Genomic DNA, 24117 nt, shown 5'->3' with positions numbered 1-24117 from the left:
ATTGTGTATATTTTGTAATTAGAATATTTCTTTACTATATTTATGTCCACCGGCGAGATACCAGCTAATATTAGCTACAGTGCTTGGTGTAATACGGGTTCAGCCCCGCTATGAAGGCTAACTGAGATTCTGTAAATCTAAAAAAATAAATTATTATTCTCTAACATTGACAGATTATCTGACACAAGAGCCTATATTAGAAATGAAACAATGTAACATATATTATAAAACTTATATTATGTGTTATAACATTCACCGGCAAAGTTTACACAGGTGGTAAATTATTATTTATATTCTTTCACTCTGTCAAATGTAAGATACATCCAAAATCTTCCGATCTTGTTTTGAAGGTTTCCTAAAGACACGATGTGAGGAAGAAGAGGGAGATATCTATAAAGAGAGACGGACTCACTGCAGCGCGGATGAATCTCATCGGATTTTAGACTCAATCTCAGCTGCTGAATCACTCTGAAGCTAGAAATCCTCGGCTGAAAAACATATATATATATATATATATATATATATATATATATATATATATATATATATATATATATATATATATGTATCTGCTAAAAACATAACATTGAATGGAGAGGTGGACCGCTCCAAGATGGCCGCCCTAAATCTTGTCAGCGACAGTAGGCGAGAGCGGTCCATGAGGCGTCTACTCTTATATTATGTATATGCTGCTGCAGAGATAACAGTGAAAATTGCCATAGATCGGTGAGGTGCCAAGAAGTAATATTTAATGTTAGCCTGTGATTCGCCAATATAGATTCCCAATGACTGAGTTAACTTCAGACATAGAGCAACAAAGTAGCACAACACACCTTTAAAGCTTCAATCTTTTGTAAAAGTTACATACTTATTTTAAAAAAAAGTCTGGTATTAGTTGCCTAAAAGGAATTCACATGAGGTTGAGCTGAAACATAAGCAAACAGAAACAATCAAAACATGAAGAGAAACAGAAACTGCCAATGAATAAAATTATAAGAGTGAAGATTAGATGGACCAATAACAAAGTGAAAAAAGAAAAAATGTCAAACAGGAAAAATATAATCTGCCTTCATCATAAATGAGTGTTTTATTCACTATCTGTCTTCAAAATATTGTGTGGTGTTTTCTTTTAAGAGTCATTTGCTTAGGGAACACACACAGGCCTACCAGGTTGACAACTCCCTTGTTTAAATTTGCCTACTGTGTGCTATAGGCTTTGTATAAAACAAAGCTAAAGTTTTGTTGTTTTTTTTAGGCTACAGCTCCTTTCATTATAAAGATAATCTCTTCCTGTTCCATTCCATATAGCAGTGCTAACAGAGAGGATCATGTCTTGTAAATGAGTAACTCCAATCAGTTACTCGTCTGTTATGTTTAGTACAGATTGTTGATTTCAACAAATGATGTCAGTTTTAAAAAGGTTTGGACAAGCTGTGTCTCCCAGCTTCGGAATACAGTGAATTGGAGAAAAGAGCCTCCATTGAGAAGTCTTTAAGAATGAGAGGAAATTAAAATATAACAAGCACAATCACTGATAAGTCAGTTTGACGGATAAACTTTTTCACAATTAATTATCTTAAATAGGTAAACGTAGCAGGAGATTCCCGGATATTTTTCAGGATTAAGATTTTAGGATGAACACAAACAATTACACTTAATTTAAAACAGGAAGATTAAAAAAAAATCTCTGGAGGCTAGCACTCAATATTTTTAGATTTGATAATCCCAGTTGAGCTACGTACTGATGAATTAATACGATAGAAAGAAATACCCAACAAGCAGAAGTATATAACAAAGATACTAAAGCAGTTTTTAGTCTGATACTTCATTTCATGCTTCAAAAATTTGAAGTTAAAACAGGAAGTGGCAGCTTTTTATTGGAAAATCTAAAGAAGATGTACAGAGGCCCATTTTCAGCATCACTCCAGTTGCAAATTTTGTTAGCCAATCCAGGTTTATCATGTTAAAGTGCTAATTGATCATTTGTGCAGTCATGTTGGCACAGCCGAAAACTGCTGCACTAACTAACAGAAGCAATAAAAGCGGTCTTTGTTTGGCTAGCTGAATATCTGAAGCACCAGCATTTCTGTGTTCAATTCAATTAAAAATGGCCAGAAAAATAAGAACTTTCTACTGAAACTTCTCAGTCTAATCTTGATCTGATAAATGAAGGCTATTCCATGAGGAAAACTGTCAAGGCACTAAAGATCTCATAGAACGATGTGTGCCACTCCCTTCAAAGAACAGCACAAACTGGCTCTAACCAGAACAGGAGGAGAAATTGGAGGCATCCGTTAAACAACAGGCCAAGACGATAAGCACCTCAGAGTCTGTAGTTTTAGATCATCTCACAGGTCATCAACTAGTATATTCATTAAACCCACAAAACATCAGCCTCAAAGTTAATATGCGACTTCAAAATGCTGGCCTTATAGGCTGGGGATGCTTTTGTGCTGTTGTAGAAGATCGGGTAAAAGGCATATTGACAATCACCCCACGGACAACGCTTTATTGGAGCCAATTTTGTCTGACAAAGCAATGACAGAAAGCTTGGCTTCAAACCATGCGATAACTATTTAGGGAAGAAGCAGTGAGACGGTATTCTGTCTATAATGGACAGGCCGGCACAATCACCAGATCTCAACCCTAGTAAACTGTAGTGCAGGGGTCACCAACTCCAGTCCTCCAGGGCTACCATCCTGTAACTCTTAGATGCGTCTCTGCTCAAACACACCTGGATCAAATAAACTTCTCGTTTCCAGCCTATTGCAGAGAGGAACGAATGCTGGTGAGGGAATTCAGACATTTTGGAGCAGAGGTGAATCTAAAAGTTGCAGGATTGTAGCCCTTGAGGACTGGAGTTGGTGACCTGTTGGGTAAATTGTATTATTATCTACTATTTGTTATATCTTCATTATGTTCTTAGTTTATGTATTCTTACTTATTTAGTTTAGTCATATGTTTTAAGAAATGTGAAATGTTTCTGTATTGTTGATCACTCTGCTTTCCTTTCTCTGAGGGCCTCTCTGAAGAAGAGCAGTGACAGCAGCTCTTCACAGAACGGCCTGTTTTGACCTCTTAGATAGCTATAAAACCATCGCCATGAAGATTCACAACTTGTCCTGTTTGATCCCGGGTCAGGAACTGGATTAGCTAGTGTTAGATAGATTGTGTTGTTAGTTAGCGATAATCTTGGCGCTGTGACTGGGTGATGAAGAGTCTTTCCCCCTCCCTTTAGAGTTACAGCGCTCTCTGTGATTAGGGATCCTAAACACAATAAAAAGACAGGGGCAGGCAAATGTGCTTTCAGAGCGGTAGGAGATTTGTAACTGAAAGCACATCTCTGTCTGTTCTCCTCGCGAGTATTCAGAATCTAACTTTCTCTTGTCTTTCCTGTGTTATTTTGCTGTGTTTGCTGTGTCAACTCTGACATGACCCCTGCTGTAGTGGGAGCAGTTTGAGGTGACAGTTCCTCAGATTATCTCAACAAATTGACAGCTAAACAACCAAAGGACAATTTTTGGGTGACCCCAAACTTTTGAGTAGGGATAGTGTATCTGATAAAATTTGATTTATAAAATCCAAATGCCAGCAGTTACATAATGTAATTAGACGTATATAAGAAACTATAAAAGACGGCACTCTGTGTCACATTAACAGCTTGATTTGTCATTCATGATAGTGTTTGTTTTTAAGGAGAACAATTTGCTTGGGTAGCCTACAAACCTTGCAAATCTACTCAGTGCTGTTGTATACATCATTTACCTATTGTCAATCATGACAACAACGTTGCTAAGGGAGACAAATTCCCTTGTATCAAGCAAAAAGACAGAACACTTTTCAGAGACTCTCAGCACCTTCTACTGCAGTCCTCAGATCTGCGTCACGATGGAGAGGATCTTGTTGGGAGTCTTGGTTCTTTCAGGTGAGTGTCAGTGACGATATGTTTTCAATCTGGTATTAAATGCTATTTAATAAAGCAACACTGACGGTTGAAAGAAAAATTAAATCTAACTTATGTTCCAGACCTGGTCATGCTCTCCACCTGCCTCCGTCTTCAGCCTGTCTACCATTTTGTTAATCAATCTCTGAATTGGACCGAAGCTCAGACCTACTGCAGACAGACCCACACAGACCTGGCAACCATTCTAAGCTCAGAAGAAAAGAACCGATTCATGAGCACTCTTTCATCTGCTGGTCACAGCTCTGATGTCTGGTTTGGTCTGTTCAATGAAATCGACTGGAAATGGTCCGATGGCTTCACGGGGAGCGGAGCCGACTACAGACACTGGAGAACATCAGTATATGAACCTAGTTTCCATTACGCCGTTGAATTCTGCGTGATGTTCCCAGACTATGCGGAGTGGTATGATGTTAGTTGCTCACAGAATCGCCCATTTGTGTGCTACAAAGGTTAACGATATTAAATGTGACATCATTCTTAAAACGTCTTTGTGAAATGTAGAACTTCTACTCATCTTTGTCCTCTATTCCCTTCAAATACAGGCTTGCAGGCGGAACCTCAATTTGTGTTTGTGAATCTACCAATGAACTGGTCCAGTGCTCAGATGTACTGCAGAAACAACTTCATAGACCTCGCCACCATAAAAAGTGACACAGACAACCAGAATGTACAGAGCCAGGTGCCTAGTCCTTACCATCCATGGATTGGTCTCTTTAGAGATCCCAATTTTCACTGGTCTGATGGGAGCGGTGTCGTCTTTACCAGCTGGGATTCTGTTATGAATCCGCTTGGCTCGATGAGAGTCATATGTGGTGTTACATCTTCTGCAAGATCAGGAAATTGGAAGTTTTTGCCCTGTCAGACAAAATTACCTTTCGTCTGTTATGGCCCTCCTGGTGAGTGTTTTTCTTTCTTTTTTTATTGAAAGGTGTATTTTAGGGAGAATTGGGGATGATTAGGATATGTTATCTCTATATGCTGAGTGGCTGTCTGATACTTACTAAATGTTAGTTTAAAAAATGACATTTATATGCTTTGAATATTCATTATCTTTAATCAGTTTTTCTTTTAAGTCACTCCCCTAAATTATGCAGGTCAGCTTTTCGTGAGAAAAGCAGAGTTGTTTTTCCATCTGGAGTCAATTTCAATATCTTGATCTTACCAGGATTAACAAGGATAAAACCATAATGTATTTACAATGCAGTAATAAAGAAATGCATGGCTTTATCATTTGTTTCTTATATCTGAATTGACACATACAACAACAATGCACAACTAAGTTAAAATACCATGTTTTCTCTTTTAGTCCTCGATGTAGGGGTTTGCAACATATTAAGTGAGATTTAATTTCGCTATGGTTTCCTCCTCGCGGTGGGACACACCTGGAAAGTCTGCAGGTCACAAGGAGGCATACTGATCAGTGCCCCGATCATCTTAACTAAGACTTTTCAGTTCATAGAAGGCGTTTTTCACCCTTACTGTGGGGTTGAGTGCCAGCTCCTCAATAAAGAAAGCTAATTTCTGCCTCTTGTATCCAGGATCTCAATTTTTTTGGTTATGAGTGATACCTCTCAACATAGACAGATCTGTAAATAGAGAGCTTTGTTTTTTGGCTTAGCTTTTTCTTTACCACTACATACTGTATAAGAGCAGATGAAGCTCAAATCCGTCACCCTTCATCAAATCATCTCTTTAGTTTTCTGTGGGGTCTGTGTAGCCCCATTACCCACAGTTCTATGTTATCTGTAGTTTTAGTTCCTGGTTGTCTCTCCCAAGGCAAACCAGCTTTGGAGTCAGACTAAGACCACTTCAGTCACAAGACCACTTCAGTTGATTTGTCTGACAGCAGGAAGGAAGACCACGGCTCCCTCCTACAGTCAGGTCTTGAGGTGAACTCACCAGTAGGAACCTGGTGGTTGAGCTTTCAATCTTGGGGCAAAACTGGGCTCCGCCCAATGAAGCTACAGGAGTTGTACTCCATGTGCAGACATAAATTTTGAGATCAGGTGCCACGTAAGATAGGTAGTTGGCAGTCAAGGGCAGGACCTTTGGCATGCAAATTCTCAGTGGCACAATCTGACTTCCACAGAACATGATTATAACAAGTCAAGACGACTCACATTAGGTGGAACTCTGAGCTCCAAACACAAAAGCATGCCTTCGACAGACATGGTGGCAACATGACAACAGCGGTAGGAGTTCGCCCTGAAATCGATGAATTCAATTCCCGGTCAGCCTCCATGCTGGTGTTGGTCAGAAGGGGGATTGGCCCATGCCAATGTTCCCCTAACCTCAAGTTGCCTACAGATTGGAGTAGAAAACGCTTTGGGTGGTGAAAATAACTGGAAATGTGACATACAAGTTCAGCCCATTTACTAATGTGAAACTTGCATATCAATGCATTTCATACTCATTTATTTGGTCATATAAGAACATGTTTTTAAAATGGATACTCAACCTATTGCTGTATTTCTTATTTTAAATCAGTAATGAAACAGGTTGTGAAGATAAGACTTCGCACAGACAACTCAGTGGATCTGAATGACCCTGTTGTGAGAGAAAACATCCTGACAAAGGCAAGTTTGGAATAAAAACACTTTGTAGCACACAAATAATTACACCTCAGATGTAAATGTAAAGATCTGCTTTTTTTTTTTTTACAAACTAATTAGAGGAAAATTCAATCTGATCTCAAAATGTAGAAAAACTGTACTTTTTAAATGGCTTGTAATTTTGTCTTAAAGCTCAAGAACAGACTGCAAGAAACCGGAGTGAGTGGATTTACACTGAAGTGGACAAAACAGCCCAATGGAAGCGTCTTCCGAAAGGAAATTAAATACATATAGAGGTTATATGTAGGTTAAAATGAATACATTTTTTATCATTTTAAAGTAAAATATTTGCTTCTATAAAACTCTATTGTAACTGTGTGAAATATATTCAAATGATGTGAGCACATTATATTCTTACTCTGCAAGCTTAAGCATCTTAAATATTGTGGTGGTAGTTGAACATTACATGAAGTAATGTTCTTTAGAAAGAATATTAGTTAATGTAAGAACGTGAGCAGTAATATTCTTTTTTTTTGTTTTTTGTTAATGACCTAATTTTTAAGCACAGCCTTCAGGCTATGTTTAAGTAAAACTTGGCCTAGCCAAGCCAATAGTTATGGAAGCAACTATTTCATCTGTATCATTAAAAGTGCAACTAGTTTACATAGAAATGGAGGTGATGTTCTGTTACTTAGTGAGATGCCCACGTGCAAAACAAAATGCTTTTTTTTGTCCCAATCTTAATATGTCGCTGCTGTGATTATTCTTTTGTAAGAGGCTGTCTCCTTCGCAACTAAATACATTTCACTTTGTCCCACATGCCTCATATTTGTCATTTCAGGAGATGTTCCAAGATTACTAGAGGTGTAATTTGTTTTGTATAGTTTAAGTATCAAAGAAACATTGCAACAATTTTCCATTCATAAATGCTGTTTCAACAAATGTGTTTTACAATGGACATTGTGTCTTGCTTGACAAAACTTTTTACCTGATTATTTGAAATTGATAAATTTCATTTCTTCTTATTTTCCAAACACTTTAAACATTCAGAACATGTAAAAATTGTCAATAAGAAATGTTTACATAACTAATTACATCTCTTAAGCACATTGAAACATCAAAACACTGTTAAAAACATTTCATTTTTGAGATTTTTGGTTAAAATGCATTCTCGGTAGATGGCAGTGGATTAGAGATGGGGTCTTTAGTTATATTACACAGCAGTAAAGCAGCTCATTTGCAGTACAGCAGAAGGCTGTCTTTCATTTTGGGCACACACAAAAACATGTTACTGTCATAAACGGTGGGTTGAGGTGAGGATGAGGACGCAGGCAGACCCAGGTAAAGTGGTGAAAATGATGAATTTAATTAAACTATCCGGAAAACAGAGAACAGCACGAGGAACATCTGACAGCACAGGGAAACAGGCAACACATGACAAGGATCCGACAAAGAACACAGACAACAGGTGGGTTTAAATACACACAGGGGTAATCAAGAGACACACCTGGGAAACAATCAACGGGGAAGACGCAGAGACAGAGACTCACAGGGAACAGGATAACAACAAACACAGAAACAACACAAAAATAAACACAGAAAACTACGGATCATGACAGTTACATGTGATGCATTTCACAAACGTTTTGCCACTGCATCCTGTAGCTCACAGGTGTCAAACTCCAGTCCTCGAGGGCCGGTGTCCTGCAACTTTTAGATGTGCCTCTGCAGCACCACACCTGAATAGAATAATTAGGTCATTAGCAAGGCTCTGGAGAACTGATCTACACCAGGAGGAGGTAATTAAGCCATTTCATTCCAGTGTTTTGTACCTGTGGCACATCTAAAAACTTCAGGACAGCGGCCCTTGAGGACGAGTTTGACACCCCTGCGGGTAGCTTGACACAGAGACTCTTCAAACCTAGACCAGATTATTCTCGACTAATTGCAGAATATTTAAATGTGTGATTTGTGAAACCTTTATTTGATTTGAGAAACTTTATTAAAGGGTGATTTCAGCAGTTTTGTACAAGTGTGCCAAATTCCATGCCTCTATGATAAAGTAAGGTCAATGCGCAGTGTTTTTAAAGTTACCGGGTGGCGCTGTTGAGCTAGGTGGGGGAAGGGGGCGGTGCGACCTTAAATATGCAATTTTCAGGCTCAGGCTTGACATGTACGCCAAGTCATGGCGATTCATTTGGGTGGAAGAATCATAACAATAAGAACAGTATGATTACAATTGGCCTTCGCAGCGCTTGGTTGCTTTGGCCTGTTAGTAATAAGATTCAACTGATTTAGGTCACCAGCTCATCATTGCTTCCCTGTCTTTTGCGACTGTTCCAGCTGCTTCGTCATACACTGCATTTAAAAATGTATGTCATTTATGTTACTTTTAAAACACAAACAAAACTGAGTTGATTGTCTTTTTATTAACTGCCAAGTGTGTCCAATACTTACTTTAGATTTTAATATATATTTTTAATGTTCGTCTGTCATCCCTACATCTCCACTTCCAGCTTTTTTCATTTCTGCCAGGCCGTCATAGTCATGCCTGTCAGTTCCAAGTTTGTGGAATTTGTCTTTTGCTGCAGTGTGGTATATTGCAGCAGCTGGCTTAAACCTGTTTGATTAAACAGCACAGAAAATTGTTTTAAAATCAAAATCGTTTGACCCGAGACATCATGCAACATGTCATACTTGTCAATTTTGTTTTTGTGCTTGTTTCTTAGCAGGATTAAAGGGAAGCTTGTGTCACTGTCCAACAGGTGAAAAGCAGAGTCCATACTGGACAGGTCACCCATCCATTAAGATCAGTCGTGTTTAACATGCACAGAGACACAATTTGTGTTTAGAATCGATAAGTCGTCTCAACCTTGTGGTGACAGTGGATAACGTGACAGAAAACAATTTAAAAAAAAAAAAGCCCAAAATTAAACCACAATTCTGGTTAATTCAGAATCGAGAAAATTTTGATTGAATTAAAGGCTGAAAAAAAAGGATCTTCCTCTGATCAATTTGTTGCTCTGCTCTTGCTCTTTGATGCAGTTTTGACATCAGAATGACAGATTTTGTTGTGCGAAACCAGCTCTCCACCACTGCATTGCTGTCTTGAGTTTTCCCAAAACTTTTCATCATGATGCCTGACCAAAGAGGAACATTTCCAGCCAAATGTAGAAAGACATCCATCACAGATTCACAGTAATACAGATTTGACTGTTGGTCTTCCTCTTTGTGGTCCTCGTTATCCGCTTCCTCCTTTGCTTGGTTTACAATCACTTAGAGGAGAAAAGAAAGGCAAGGATTTAGTTAGAGATTTTGGCAAATCTGCAGGAGCGACTAGCTTATGGTCCTCATCTTCATTCTTCATTTTCAGACTGTGTTTTGTGTCCTTGTGGCTTCTTTGAGGAGAGACAAATTCTCTTGACAACCCTTTGTCTGTTTTCTGGATGAATTTTGCAGAAGAGCAAAGCAATACAAAAAAAAGTTGCGTGGTGACCTAGGTGCATTGCACTTTTAAAATGTTCATGCTGACAAACATCAGCATGTGAGCAGCACACATTTATCACTGTCAGTTGTGTTGACTCGTTCTTTTGGCAAACTTCGAAGCAAATCTTCAGATATTCTTGAACACTTGTTGAAGACCTGAACTGCAGCAATGGGACATAGCCCAACTGAAATCTGTTTCAGTCTTTTGGTTTTATGAAAAACACCGAAGTAGTCTCGACTCAAGCACGTCAACCAGCATGTTGCTGTTGTCTGATGTGATAAGAGCGTTTGACAAACAGGGACTCGACTGTCGGCTGTGGCTTGGCAACTACACTGAGAGTAGCAACTGTCTTTTTTTCTGTAGATCCTGAATAATAATCACCTAAGATTCTGAATATGTGTGCATTGCAAATGGAGAAATTGCAATGTATTGGATGTTGCCGAGTTTCATTTTTGTTCTTGGTTGTTCCTTGTCTTGTTTTTGCTGAATTTCGAAGCACTTCGTGAAAAAACATCTCTGAGAGATTCCTTTCACTTGAGATTTTCTGTAGAACTGCAACAGATTTGACGTCATTTACATTTCCCACAGAAAGCTTTAACTCATCTGCACTTGCGAGTTGTTTCGTGTGGACAAGCACAGGACCAAATTTACTTTTACATTCCTCATGTTCTTCTCGTCTATAGTGCCGTGTACGTTCTTCATCACTGCTGTGCTTAGTCTGTCCTTGGACTGAGACTTGGACAAATATTTCCCCCAGTGTTGTATTAGGGTCTTGCTTAATAGAGAGAAAGTACAAGAAGTGCAGCCAATGAATCTGCATACAGCTTTACCTCTCCAGTAATGCTTTTGCAACTTTTACAGCTACTTTTGACTTTGTTCAGTTTGAAACAAAGAACAAAATACTTGTTTATGGTGGATGTTTTTATTGCTTATTACTTCAGTCCATCCTTTTTTAAACGCTCTGCAATCTTTTCTGTGCTGCAGTTAAATTGTAGACCACTCTTCTCTTGTTAAGACAGAAAGAAAACCTTTGAGGATATGAAACACTCATTCTCAAAAGGCAACCTCTGCTTAATGTTCTCCAGATAACACTACAGGGTAGTCGTGTTCCTTGCATTTCACTTTGGCTCATTCCTTTTCTGTCACTTTGACTCAACTCTTTTGCCTCATCATTATGCTGAAAGCTATATGTTCATAGAAGTGGCATTTTTGTTTCCTTCAGGGAAATGCTGGTATTCTCTTAGACTTCATCTAGAGAAGTCTTACCTTTGACTTTCTTTTCTTCTTTCCCTTCTTGTTTGCCACTCATCCATTTGTCGTTTTCTTTTTCCATGTCTACATCGCCATTCTCCTTTTGATTCAGAAACATAAAGTTGAGGTCGCATTACCTTAATTCAGTTCAGTTTATTTAAATCACAGAAAAGGTCATCTCACAGTACTAAATTGCCAAAACAGTAGCAGACGGAGTCAGTCATTACTACTATTCGATGTTGAGGCAGACACCAATTGAAGAAATTAAGGCTGGGAACACTACAAAAAAGCTTAACTTAAGATGTTTTAAGGAAAATTTTCATCACAGTTAAAGTGTACAAGACTCCACAATGACCTCATACTTGAACTTATGTTAACCCAAAAAGTGATTAAAGAAGCAAGCAGTCATTCAACCTCAAAGGGTTATTTTCAGCGCCTTCAGATTGATCATTTTGCAGTACACCTACACACAGACACCGGATTACAAATTTTGGCACATTATCTCCGAAAGTCATTACATAATGATTGTCGCTGGTTCTTTCTTTTTTCAAACAAATGATAAATATTTAAAGTGGGTGAAGGTAATTTGTGTAATTGCCAAGGAATACGGACAAAGGTGCTCAATGCAGGTATTCATTTTGTAACTTGCTAATTACACTTATTGTTACCAAGTTATTTCACGGTGTTGCATCTGTGCTCTAGTCACATTATAAAGGTTGTGACCCAAGCGTTTGGGAAACATACAAAAGATCGAGGTATACAAGACTATGAAACCTTTTGCTTGGGTATCTTTTTAACTGCCACAGTCTACAACTTGCCATGGAGGTATTTTATAACATTTGTGTGCTCTTTGACGCAAAAGAATGTATCCCTTTGATGAAAACAAGTCAAGCCTACCTTGACAGCTTCATCTCCCCAAAAAAAAAGTCAAGCAAAGATGAAGATAGTCAGAATCCATCAGAAGCAGGAAACAGCAATACTGAGAAAAGCAACAGCATTGTTGCAAAGTCATCCTTTACACAGGCTTTTCAACTGTTAATCAGTCAACACAGAAAATCATTTCTGCTGTCCTGGTGTAGTTGATGTTCTTCTTAAGAACTACATGAGGATCATCCTTTTTTGGAGTGGTTTGTTGCTTGGTGATCTGACACGGCACAAGACACCAACAGCTGCTGAAATACATGAAACCTGCAAAACCAGAGAAACAAACTGCCACGTTGAGCTTTGGTTTGGTCAAAAGGAACGGACTGGCAAAGAAGAAGTACCTCATATCAGCAGAATTTATCTCTAACATGTTTTCATCTTTACAAGGTTGATATGTCGAACACATTATGCAGCATGGTCTTCCAATAAAACTTCTGGACACAACCGTCACAGTGTCTAAAACCAGCAGAGGATCATGAAGAGAAATGGAAGAAGAGGGAAAGTTCTGCTGGTCAGTCAAAGTCCAAGTATTTAAATCCCCCAAAGAAAGTACCAAATCTAAAATCTTCACAAAGCACTAAAACAAAGATCAGAGGAGCAGATGCTGATCATCAGAAGAAAGAATCCCAGGTATGGTTTCACTTTTGAGGAACTATTTCAGTTCGACATAAGGAAGACCTTTTTTTAAAAAACTGAAATAATCTGATGGACAAATGTTCTAATATTCATTCCTGCAATTTCAGTTTAATGAAACAAGAAATAATCCACGAAAGATTATGTTTCACCTGCATTTCAATGTTTCATAAGGTGGCTTACAAGGGATAACATTTATGTATTACATTGCACACTCTGTGTGGTTTTGCAGTTTTCTTTATTATGGATGTTTAGCATATTTTAATGTTTTAAAATATCTATTTTTATTGTATAATTTTTAAATGTATGGTTTGATTTTTTTGTGTGTGTATATCTGATTTCTAGTTAATTTTGCTTTGGAAAAACAGTTGTTCCTTCACAAATTAAAGGTCGGAGCATTGTCATACATCGTTCAGATCTGTGTACTCTTAGTCCACATCAGTGGTTGACAGAGGAGGTAAGTGTGTGATTGTCTCATGTAGGTTTATTCCTGTGAGGATTTGGTTTTTCGGTGTGTTTATTTAGGTGTGTGTTTAATTAAGTCGCCATGTTGCCCCGCCTACCCTTTGATTCTCTCCAGCTATCTCTCATTACGCCCTTGTGTATTTATTTACACCTGTGTCTATGTTTCCCTGTCGGGTCCTTGTCTATTGTCAGTTGTCTTCAGCCCGTTGCTACCAGCGTGAGAGCTAATTGCCTTTGTTTGCCTGTGCTGCCTAGATTATGTATCTTGTCTCTTACCATTAAATCATCAATTCTCTCATTTAGACCTGGGTCCACTGTGTTAACTTCTCCACCTCAACTACCACAATACCACAACCTCCTAGAGCCTTATTTACTAGCCTGCGTGTTCTTGCTAGTTTTCTCTGTGTGGGAGGGGCTGTGGACGGAGAAGAGAGCAAGTCTAAGTGTACGGTTAACAAAGAGGTACATACTGCAGCTTTAAAACAAAACCTAAACTGTCAAGTTTATTTTGTATAATTAAGACTGATATGAATAATTAGAAATCTTACCTTGTCTCTAAAATTATGGAAGAGCAGTTAGAGCATATTAAAAATAGCCAACATCCTAAGCTGTTTGTGAGCATAGGATACAGCACCCGTTTTTGCAATATGTATCATTTTTATGTACTTATTTCTGAGGACCTCTACCTCCAACAACGTTAGTTCTTTGAATAAAACTCCCTGTGTGAAATCTTATACTTGTCTTCTACCCTATGATTGAGAATTTAAAGTATTCCAGGTGATCTGTGCCAGATTTCATGAAATTCAGTGGATACAGGAATAGCTAGTTTTCATCTAAACTAGAGGTGTGCCGATCGATCGGTCACCGATTATAATCGGGCCGTTTTCCGTGAAAAAGTGCATGATCGGTGATCATTGGCTCTTGTTGCCGATACCGATCATCTCATTTCGCAGCCTGCCTGTGCAGCTGGTCTCCTCTTTCCTTCACACTGCGCAAACACGCAGCAACAAATCGGAACTATAACGCACTGAGTGAATGGGGAAGTTTGCGTGTTGCGGTGGAAAATTAAAGCACGTCCAAATGCATCAACACAATGAATCTAATATGGCATAAAAACAATGCCATACTTGACGGAGATTGGCTACATCGAGGCTCACTGCAGTAAAAAAGACATACGGAGGATCAGATAGCAGGTAAAGCAGCGCACAGCTACAAACACTCACCCGGATTAGCATGACGGTCAGAAAGCTAAACAAATAACCCGAGAAATTATTTAAGTCATCGAGCTGCGATGTAAGACGCTGGTTCTGCTCTCGCTGTTGAACCGCTGCTACGCTGCAGGTAGTAATATTTGACAGACGGAGCGCCGCTTCTGCTCCACCTGGTAGTGACTCTCACACCAAATCTCTGTTTAAAGCGGCAGCATCTAACCTAAAAAAATACATTTTACATACATATTAAAACTTTGGCTGTCCTAACATGAGACAGATAATCTCTGAAAAAATAATCGATCTCCTCCCAGTCCTGCATAATTACTCCGCTCAGTCAGAAACAGCCAATCAGAGCTAGCAGGAATGAGATAGACGCACTGCTATCAGGAAGTTTTCATTCAGTAACTCTGGATTGTTTATTGTAATGGAAACTGTTTTTGCCTTTGCATGTTAAGTTTTATACTTGAACTTCTTGGCAATGTTGAGAGGTTTTATTTTGGCTCTTTGTATTATTTAGCCTCTTAGCCTTCATATGTTATCAGTCTGTTAAAGATAGTATTATCAATAGCAGTACAATTTGCACAATGCCTGTTTTGTTTAGTTTTCTTCTTGGAAAAAGTTATTAAAAACAAGTTTTTGTCTAAATAAAGGTGATTTCATGGTTCCTTTTTCCACATAATGTAACCGGTAGTGTTTATGATAAAAAAAAATAATAATAATTATGTGATCGGTATCGGCAGGAAAAAACCTGATCGGCACATCTCTAATCTAAACTTTTAATACATTAAGTTATTTTGCATTTCCAGATTTTTATAAAAATATACAATGCAAGTTGCTCCATAACGTATATGTACCTGAGAGCAGCTGTAGGACTGCCTGGAAACAAAGACTGTCAATGTTACATACTGTCATGATTCAGGTTTTGGTGAGGTGAGATGAGACGCAGGCAGGCCCAGGATGATGATGAAAATAATTAATTTTAATGATGAGTCCAACAGAGACGGCACAGGGGACAGACTGACGACATAACACACGACGAGGATCCGACTCAGACAAAGACAACAGGTGGGGTTAAATACACAGGGAAGGTAATCAGGGAAGGTAATCAGGGAACTGGATACAGCTGGGAGCAATCAACAGGGAAGACAGATTCACAGGGGAAACTGGACTAACACAGAAAAACCTAAAAAAAAATAACTACACAGAAAACACAGATCCTAACACATGGGCAGCTTAATTTGTCATTCATGACTTTGTTTCTTTTTCTAATGAGAGATTTGTTTAGGGACTTAACAAAATTTGCATGTCTGCACAATTCTGTTGAATTCTGTTGCGTAATTTAACAGAATTATGCAGACATTCAAAGAGGCCACTATCCTTATATAAAGCAAAAAGACATATTGCTTTTCAGAGATCCTCAGGACTTTCTACTGCAGAGCAGCATCACGATGGAGAGGATCTTGTTGGGAATCTTGGTTCTCTCAGGTCAGTGATTTCATCTTTTCATCTGGAGATGGTCAAAACAAAAATTTAAAGTCTTTCATTTATTTTCCAGATGGGGTCATTTTCTCCACCTGCCTCCTTCTTCAGCCTGTCTACCACTTTGTTAATAAATCTCTGAATTGGACTGAAGCTCAGACCTACTGCAGACAGACCCACACAGACCTGGCAACCTTTCTAAGCTCAGACGAAAAGAACTTGTTTGCAAATCTGTTCAACTACAGCCAGAAATATAGAGGAGGAGAAATGGGTTCAACCTGGTTTTCTCTAAAGTTTTGGTTACAAAAGTGCAACTTTCCCCTCTTTTGTCCTCACTGGCATGTTTTTCAGATATGCTCAGGATCACTTTCAGTTTTATGACTGTGATCCTGAACCAATGCACTGATTTTCTGAATTATCATTTCAACTGTTTCTTTACTTCTATGATGTTGTTACGACTGGCTCAAGGTCACAACAAAAATGGGAAACCATGCAGTGGCCAAAGGGCAGAAAAAGGAATAGTAACAAAACAACAATAGATTATGAATGTTAGTGTCAGTGGCATAATGCAAATTCTTGGATATGTTGTGTGTGTGCATATGGAAGTGTCTTGGTGCAAAAACAAAGAAACTCAAATGTGCAAAAGGAGGGGAGCTGAGGCCCGACAGCAGCGCACCACAGGGGTCAGGAGGTCAAATGGATGCCGAAGGAGAGTCCAGGTTTAAATAATCTGGTCTCCAAATTAACAGATCAGAAACACCTGTGAAGGGGGGGAGCAAAAGGCAGTCAACAAAAACACCGCAACCCAGCTATAAGGCCCAGGGCCGTAACAGAGGTCCAGAGAAATATAATTCAATACTTAACAGAAACTGGTTGTGACTTCCAGTCTAGAGTGATTTTAAAAAAAAATTAATTCCTCTGAAACAAAATAGCTCTTCAATTCTGCATAATTATTTGGGTAGTTAAATTTGTGACGTATATTTTGAATTTTTTTGTTTTGTTTTGTTTTTGTGAATGTATATTATTGAAAAATAACTGGTGTCTCGGTTTGTTTGCTTGAGATGACATTAAATCTATAACTGACATGGTGTGTAGCTATTTTTTTTTTACTACGTCTGTATGTCAGTTTAACATTTGGCAATTACCTCTTTATTTAATGCCTGGTCAGCTGAAAGACTCACTTTAAACTCTGTGAAAGACACAAAATCTGGTTTAGTAAATCGAAAACAGAAAAGAATAAAAAATTGATGGCCCTCTCATTCATCTTGTACAGTATTAAGATTAGTAAAACACTCAGGATGGAGGTGAAAGTCAAAGCACCAGTTGAGTAAAACACCAGTACTGGTGAGACCGTCTCAGCTGCAGATTCGCACACCAAAAATGGAAACATTAGCTTTTCTGCTGTCACACAAGCAAATATCAGCATGTGTTCAGTGAAACGACTCACGTTCCACGTTCAGTTTCTCCCAGTTCCGAACATGACACGTCCACACGAGACAACGGCACAGTAATGATCAAGTATGACTACATGGTTACTTGATTACAGTATAATCAAGTAACCATGTTGCTAATCTAATCTAATCTTCCCATGGCCTGTCACTGAAAGCCTTTTTGCATGTCAACAGACAATTGACTCAATATTAGTGTCACATCCTGTATTCTCATGAATTTATATTCATATTCCAGAATGTCTCGTCCTCTGCAGCTGCCTCGTCCGTCAGTATCACTTTGTCAATGAGTCAATGACAATTCAGTGGCTACATGGAATGATTAGTTTTCATCTAAATTTTATTAATACATTAAATTGTTTTGCATTTCCAGTTTTTTTTTTAATAAAAAACGTACAATGCAAGTTGCTCCATAATGACCCTAGATAAGAGCTATGATTACCTGTAAACAAAGACTCTCAATGTCACATTGGCAGCTTAATTTGTCATTCATGACTGTGTTTGTTTTTCTAATGAGGAATATTTGTTTAGGGAGTGAAGAAAAATTTGCATTTCTGCACAAGTCAACAGAAGAGGTTATCCTTATGTCAAGCAAAAAGACAGATCGCTTTTCAGAGATCCTCAGGACTTTCTACTGCTGAGCAGCATCACGATGGAGAGGCTCTTGTTGGGAATCTTGGTTCTCTCAGGTCAGTGACTTCATCTTTTCATCTGGAGATAGTTAAAACAAAATAAAAAAAAATTGTATTTACCTTCCAGATGGGGTCATTTTCTTCACCTGCCTCCGTCTTCAGCCTGTCTACCACTTTGTTAATCAGTCTCTGAGTTGGACTGAAGCTCAGACCTACTGCAGACAGACCCACACAGACCTGGCAACCTTTCTAAGCTCAGATGAACAGAACTTGTTTATTAACACTCTTTCATCTGCTGGTCACACCTCTGATGTCTGGATTGGTCTGTTCAGTGAAATCGACTGGAGATGGTCCGATGGCCTCACGGGGAGCGGAGCCGACTACAGACACTGGAAAACTTCATCCAGTGAACCTAGTTTTGATCAACCAGACGAGTTATGTGTGTCATTCCACTACGATGGGGGCTGGATTACTGAAAGGTGTCCATACGGACGATATTTTCTTTGTTACAAAGGTAAATATTAACTACAGTGTTAAGTATCATTCCTTTAAGCATTTTTGTAAAATGTAGAACTTCTGCTCCCTTTGTCCTCTATTCCCTTCAACTACAGGCTCACATGCGAACCCTGAATTTGTTTTTGGGAAAGAACCATTATCCTGGTCCGATGCTCAGACGTACTGCAGAAAGAACTTCATCGACCTCGCCATCTTCAAGAATGACACAGATTACCAGAAGATCCAGGTCTCCACGCTCGGTGGATACCGTCATTGGATTGGTCTATTTAGAGATCCAAATCTTCACTGGTCTGATGGGAGCGGTGTCAACTTTACCAGCTGGGATTCTGCTCCAACCATGATTGGATCGATGCCAGTCATATGTGGTGTTACATCTTCTGGGAAATCGGGAAGATGGAAGTTTTTGCCCTGCGAAACAAGATTACCTTTCGTCTGTTTTGACCGTCCTGGTGAGTGTGGTTTAAAGTCAAAAGAAAGAAAAGAAGAGGAGGCGAGAAGCTCCATTTTGTAAGCATTAGGAGTGTCCTGATCAGGATGATTTTGTCCAGTCTGACAGAATGAAGAATGGGCATCTTCTGTTAAGGAAGAAATTCTAAATTGGTTAACTTTGGAAAAAGTTTGGCTCTCTCTCTCTTCCTTAGATCCCAGGTCCTCTCGGCAGGCCACGTGTAGGCACAAGGAAACAACAATGCGTGTTGACGTCACAGAATTACAGAGTTTAATCCAATATAAGACAATGCATAAACTTACAAGTAAGACAATGCACAAACTTACACCAGAAACTGCAGAACAACAGAAACATACATTCATTACCTGAGACAAAAAGATAAAAGAAAAGGCAAAATAGTGGCAGCTATCTGACTTATTGCTCCTGTGTACGAACTTTTATAATGTAGGTGTGTCTTTCCTTTTTAATATATTCAATTAAGGCGTACCTCTGGTTGACCAACTGGAAGCTACCTTGGACACTCAGAAAAACTTAGAACTCCCCCTAATTTACGGCAAAGATCAAAAGCCATTTGCTCTTTTGTTCAACAAAAGAGCGAAGAGCTTGTCCTGGCCCTCTGGGTTCTACGGTCATTTGGGTAAAGAAAAACATAAGATAAGATTTCACAGATAGCTGTGGAATCCGGAGTCTCTCCCGTTATCTCTCCTTACATAAATTCTCAGGACAAACTTAAATCCAGTAATTTGGTTCACAAACCCAGTTTTGCTCTTCTGCACTCAGCACCCCAAAAGATTGAGTCCTGCCTTAAACCAAAAATAACACATAAAATCAACAGAACAAAATGAGGTACAACTCCTTTTTCTAACCTATGAAACATAAATCCTGAGCGATTTTCTAATACTAAACAAAACATTTTCCTTCAAACAATTTCCATTTGATTCTGATATTGTCACAGATAGTACAATTTTCAAATACATTCATCATTTACTAGATTAGTAGTTCTAAAATTAGATAATACAATTTTCGTTAAAAAAACATGCTATTAGTACTTAGAAAAATGTCTTAGAAATTAAATGTTAGTGGTTCTAACATTCTATGTTGTATTCAGTTTTACACCATCCCAGATGTTGGTTCTGGAATACTTTTGATCTTCTGTGAACTAAACAGACTGCTCTCCTCCAGGCTCAAGTGATACTGCCCTCCAGGAGATGCTAATTTTATGGCCTCCTGTCCTCTGATAACACAACAGGAGCCTCAGTGAGAGATCCCCTTTGATCTGCATTTTCCTTCCTGTACTTTGAATACTTACCCATCAATAGTTTAGTTTTAAATCCTTAACACAAACCTGTTCAAAATTAAGAAATTTGTTCAAAATAAGAATGTTCAATATACCTTTTACACATGCCGTAAGATTAACTGTATTAAACACTAAAAATAATCATTTTTCCTCAACACTTCCTATACCGAGTTCCTGTCTGATAAAAGGATTTATGCTTTTAATAACTCATTACATTTAAGCAGTCTTTCAAAAAGTAGATTTTTTTTCCCAAGGGGAGTTTCTACAAGTCAGTTCCAATATTTTGATCCAACACAGGTTATAGAGGTTAAAGCCATAATGTCTTCACAATGCTTCATACTGGATAGTTGTCAATATGATCTTTGTATTGGATAGTTAGAAATATGAATGCAATAACAGATGTAAATGAATCTGCCGATATAACAGAAGCTTATCGAAACAACGGCACACCAAATGTTGAAACATCCATAAAATAGGGGAAAGCCACTCGCATACTAGACAAAAAAACTAAAACTTGTTCAACAAACAAACTTGTATGGTCCTGTTAACCAAATGTAAATCGACTTTGATTAGCAAAGATTAGCCCGCACGTCTAAACTAACAAGTTTGTTGTCAGGGCGTAGCAGTAACTGTCCTATTTAAAAGAAAAAATGCAATGATGGACATTTGAGATTGGGTTGAGACATCATTAATTAAAATGACTAATGTCAAACTGATATACGTCAATGTATTTCATACATCTTTATTTCAACAATTAGGAACATGGCTAAAATGGATAAACAAGCTAATGCTATGCTACTTTTTCAAATCAGGGAAAAAACAGGTTGTGAAGATGAGACTTCACACGGACAACTCTGTGGACCTGAATGACCCTGTTCTGAGAGGAATCATCTTGACAAAGGCAAGTTTTGCAGAACTGTTTGCAGTGCACAAATGATTACGCCTCACATGAGAACAAAATCCAATGTGTAAATGGAAAGATACAATTAATTTATTTTTCTAATTTTGTCTTGCAGCTCCAGAACAGACTGCAGGAGACTGGAGTGAGTGTAGTTACCCTGTCTTGGAGAAATCAGCCTGATGGAAACGTCTTCAAAAAGGAAAAGAAAACTTAGACATGGACCCTGTTTGCTGTTATTTTAGGCTAAAGTGTGGATTTTCTTTTTAAAGTGTGATAATGGGTTTGCTACTGTTCAAATCAGTTATGGTAACTGTGTGAAGAAATGTCCAAATGATGTAAATTCATTCTGTTAGATATTCTGGTGGTGGTATAGACTCGAAAAGCTTTATGAACTTAAAATAGCAGGGGGAAAAATGCTTTTGTCCTGATCTAGAGGTATCTGTGTTTTGATTTTCTTTAGTCTCTTTCCTGAACATATAAAACAAACGGTGGATCCAAACTAAAGCTTTCGATTGGAGCAGAACCCATAACAATCTGCCGTTGTTGACTCTATTTGATCACGAGAGAAAATATGATGGAAGATACACAGAAACTGAACTGGGTTGGTGTTGAAGACGTTTGTACGGACCAGACCAGTCTACACTACAAAGATGTGTATGAACTAGAACCAGGTTTACGGACTAACGATGCTCTGCTTTACAAATAGAATTTGTTCTTCAGAGTTTACAGTCAGTGTGTCTGATAGTACCTGACAAACACTGAGAGATCAATAGTAAAAAATAAGTAATACCAATAAAATGTTGGTAAAACTGCATTCAAGGGACAAGGAGGATGTTGGCACTTTTATTCATCTATTCACTTCTACTAATGTTATCTTGTCTTTTGCTTTGCTCTACAATGAATCAGCATTTTAAGGTATACAGTTTTTATAAATAGTTGCTGAACTTCCTTGTTATTTGTGTTGCCCTAATTAAGATAATAAACATATTTGTTTCTGCTCTTCATGAGAAAGAACCCCGTGCCTTCAACAAAAATAAATTATTTTCCTCAGTAACAATAGTAAGGTGAAAATTGTAGTGCAGAGCAATGTTCAAAAAAACATGCCTTTTTTGAACATGCCTTTCAAAAAAAGGCATTTTCATGTTTTAGAATGAAAGAACTACACCTAAATCAAGTAAATGATCTGTGGCGAGACATGGAAAAAAAAAAAAAAAACATCCAGTGCATAAATGTCCTAAGCTCTCTCTAAAACAGGGCTGTCAAAATAATATCTTGACAAAATCAGTTCTAGGAAAAGCAACTTATTCAAGACGCTCATTGCGTCACAACGTGATACAAACATTTTACCTGAATTGTCCTTGATGTCTCCGTCTGAGGCACAGGAGAGCTTAAAGCAAACACACCAGGATTAGTGCTTGAGTTCTGACATTTACCTGCATTAAGCCACCATGCAACACGCTTTCCATAGAACTGTCATGATGTGTCATTAAGATCTTTGCCAAATTGTTTCTGGTTATTTAAAAGCTCCCTAGTCAAAGTGTTTGCCAATTTGAGGTATTTTTAAGTCTTTAGGAACTTTGTTCCTCACAGCACCTGGAAAATCTATTGATCAATCGCATTCCAAAATATTACAATAATCTGCCAGCTTATGAGACAAGTAAGAAGAAAGTCTGGCACATTAAGAAAAAATATGATTTATCTGTTTTTGGCTATTTCTATTGGATGAATGTACAAAACACCACAACACAAATTTAATCCAAGCCATTTATTTAGCAAAAATCAAGCCGACGATGAAAAATCAATACTGTATGGTTCAAAATTCCAGAAATGCGACAATCAAAACGTGTAAAAACCAAGAATATTAGGTGTGTGATTATTGACCATGACTACATGCTAAGCTAGTAGATGCTGGGTTAACATAACACCAATATGTCCTAATGCACAACATACAAAACTCAGAATTACAGTTGCATCAATACCTTAATAGAATTGCTAAATGCTATTTCATTCATTATTGAAAAGCAGACATACACAATTATATAATTAATACATGACATATAATGCATGATTGAGATATCGATTTGGTGGGAACATTATGAGTGACACCAGGAGCATTTAAAAAAAATGGATCATGAAAAAACATGTACAAAACACTAAATATTATTGAGTGGGGGTGAATAAATGTGTCTTCTTCCCACTCCTTTTCCAGATAAATGCATTCCTATCTATGTCTAAATACACCATTATTAATAAATTGGATGCTAACATTTGATGGAAGTTAATAAAAAAGTGACTCAGAATTTAACTATGTGTTTGCAGTCCACAAAACCTCAACTAACAGCACAGCAGTGATCTGACTATGAATGTAGTGGTTCTTGTGGCAATTTTTGTTTGTCAGATTTCAAAGTGCTGTCAGAATTTAGGAAATTATTTCTGACTTCAAAGAAAAAAATTAAAGGGAAGAAAGTATATATTATACTGTATTTATACATGTAAATACAGGTGCTGTGCTCTGGTTGATGGATTCATCTGGATGTGAGATGAGCTTCTACAGGGTTTTCCTCTTCTTCCTGAGCTCCTTCCTCCTCGGTCGTCTCTCCTCCAGCTGCAGACATGTTGGACTCGAGCATCTCCATGTTGTCCTGTCTGTGCCTCCTCTGCCCCCTGGTGACCTGAGGAAGCATTACAGCACACAGATATGTGGGCGCGTCGTTCCTCCCGATGGTTAGATTGCCATCGACGGAGGTGAGAATCTTACCTTCCAGCAGGAAAACAGGACGGTGGGGTTAGGGTTATTATCTGATTATCTGTCTCGTATTACACTGCCACAATGTAGTGATAGTTTTAACAAAAGTGTGGGAAAAACATTTCTACATAAAAGTTATGCTCTGCAGCTTCACCTGTCCATG

At 38.2% G+C, this 24117-nt stretch overlaps 2 protein-coding genes across 2 annotated transcripts; both read left to right on the top strand.

Moving 5' to 3' along the window:
* The first annotated feature begins 3777 nt into the window (after positions 1–3777).
* LOC106942151 (macrophage mannose receptor 1-like) lies at positions 3778–6810 on the top strand. The gene is made up of 5 exons (XM_015025359.1): positions 3778–3925; positions 4027–4413; positions 4507–4860; positions 6452–6540; positions 6709–6810. The coding sequence occupies exons 1-5, from the start codon at positions 3778–3780 to the stop codon at positions 6808–6810; spliced, it is 1080 nt and encodes a 359-aa protein (XP_014880845.1).
* An 11139-nt stretch (positions 6811–17949) lies between these two features.
* LOC106942150 (secretory phospholipase A2 receptor-like) lies at positions 17950–21470 on the top strand. The gene is made up of 5 exons (XM_015025358.1): positions 17950–18103; positions 18174–18560; positions 18658–19011; positions 21120–21208; positions 21324–21470. The coding sequence occupies exons 1-5, from the start codon at positions 18067–18069 to the stop codon at positions 21420–21422; spliced, it is 966 nt and encodes a 321-aa protein (XP_014880844.1). The 5' UTR covers positions 17950–18066; the 3' UTR covers positions 21423–21470.
* Positions 21471–24117: the final 2647 nt, after the last annotated feature.

The sequence above is a fragment of the Poecilia latipinna genome, unplaced genomic scaffold (genome assembly GCF_001443285.1).
Source record: "Poecilia latipinna isolate Pla-1442-1.1 unplaced genomic scaffold, P_latipinna-1.0 Scaffold4072, whole genome shotgun sequence".
Classification (NCBI taxonomy): domain Eukaryota; kingdom Metazoa; phylum Chordata; class Actinopteri; order Cyprinodontiformes; family Poeciliidae; genus Poecilia; species Poecilia latipinna.
The sequence above is the reverse complement of the archived record's forward strand: the minus strand, read 5'-3'. Positions and strand labels throughout refer to the sequence as shown.

Coding starts and splice junctions, on each gene's coding strand:
- LOC106942151 (XM_015025359.1), top strand. CDS start 3,778: ATGACAACAACGTTGCTAAGGGAGACAAATTCCCTTGTATCAAGCAAA. Junction 3,926..4,026: donor GGGAGTCTTGGTTCTTTCAG/GTGAGTGTCAGT, acceptor CTTATGTTCCAG/ACCTGGTCATGCTCTCCACC. Junction 6,541..6,708: donor GAGAAAACATCCTGACAAAG/GCAAGTTTGGAA, acceptor TTTGTCTTAAAG/CTCAAGAACAGACTGCAAGA.
- LOC106942150 (XM_015025358.1), top strand. CDS start 18,067: ATGGAGAGGCTCTTGTTGGGAATCTTGGTTCTCTCAG. Junction 18,104..18,173: donor GGGAATCTTGGTTCTCTCAG/GTCAGTGACTTC, acceptor TTTACCTTCCAG/ATGGGGTCATTTTCTTCACC. Junction 19,012..21,119: donor CGTCTGTTTTGACCGTCCTG/GTGAGTGTGGTT, acceptor TTTTCAAATCAG/GGAAAAAACAGGTTGTGAAG.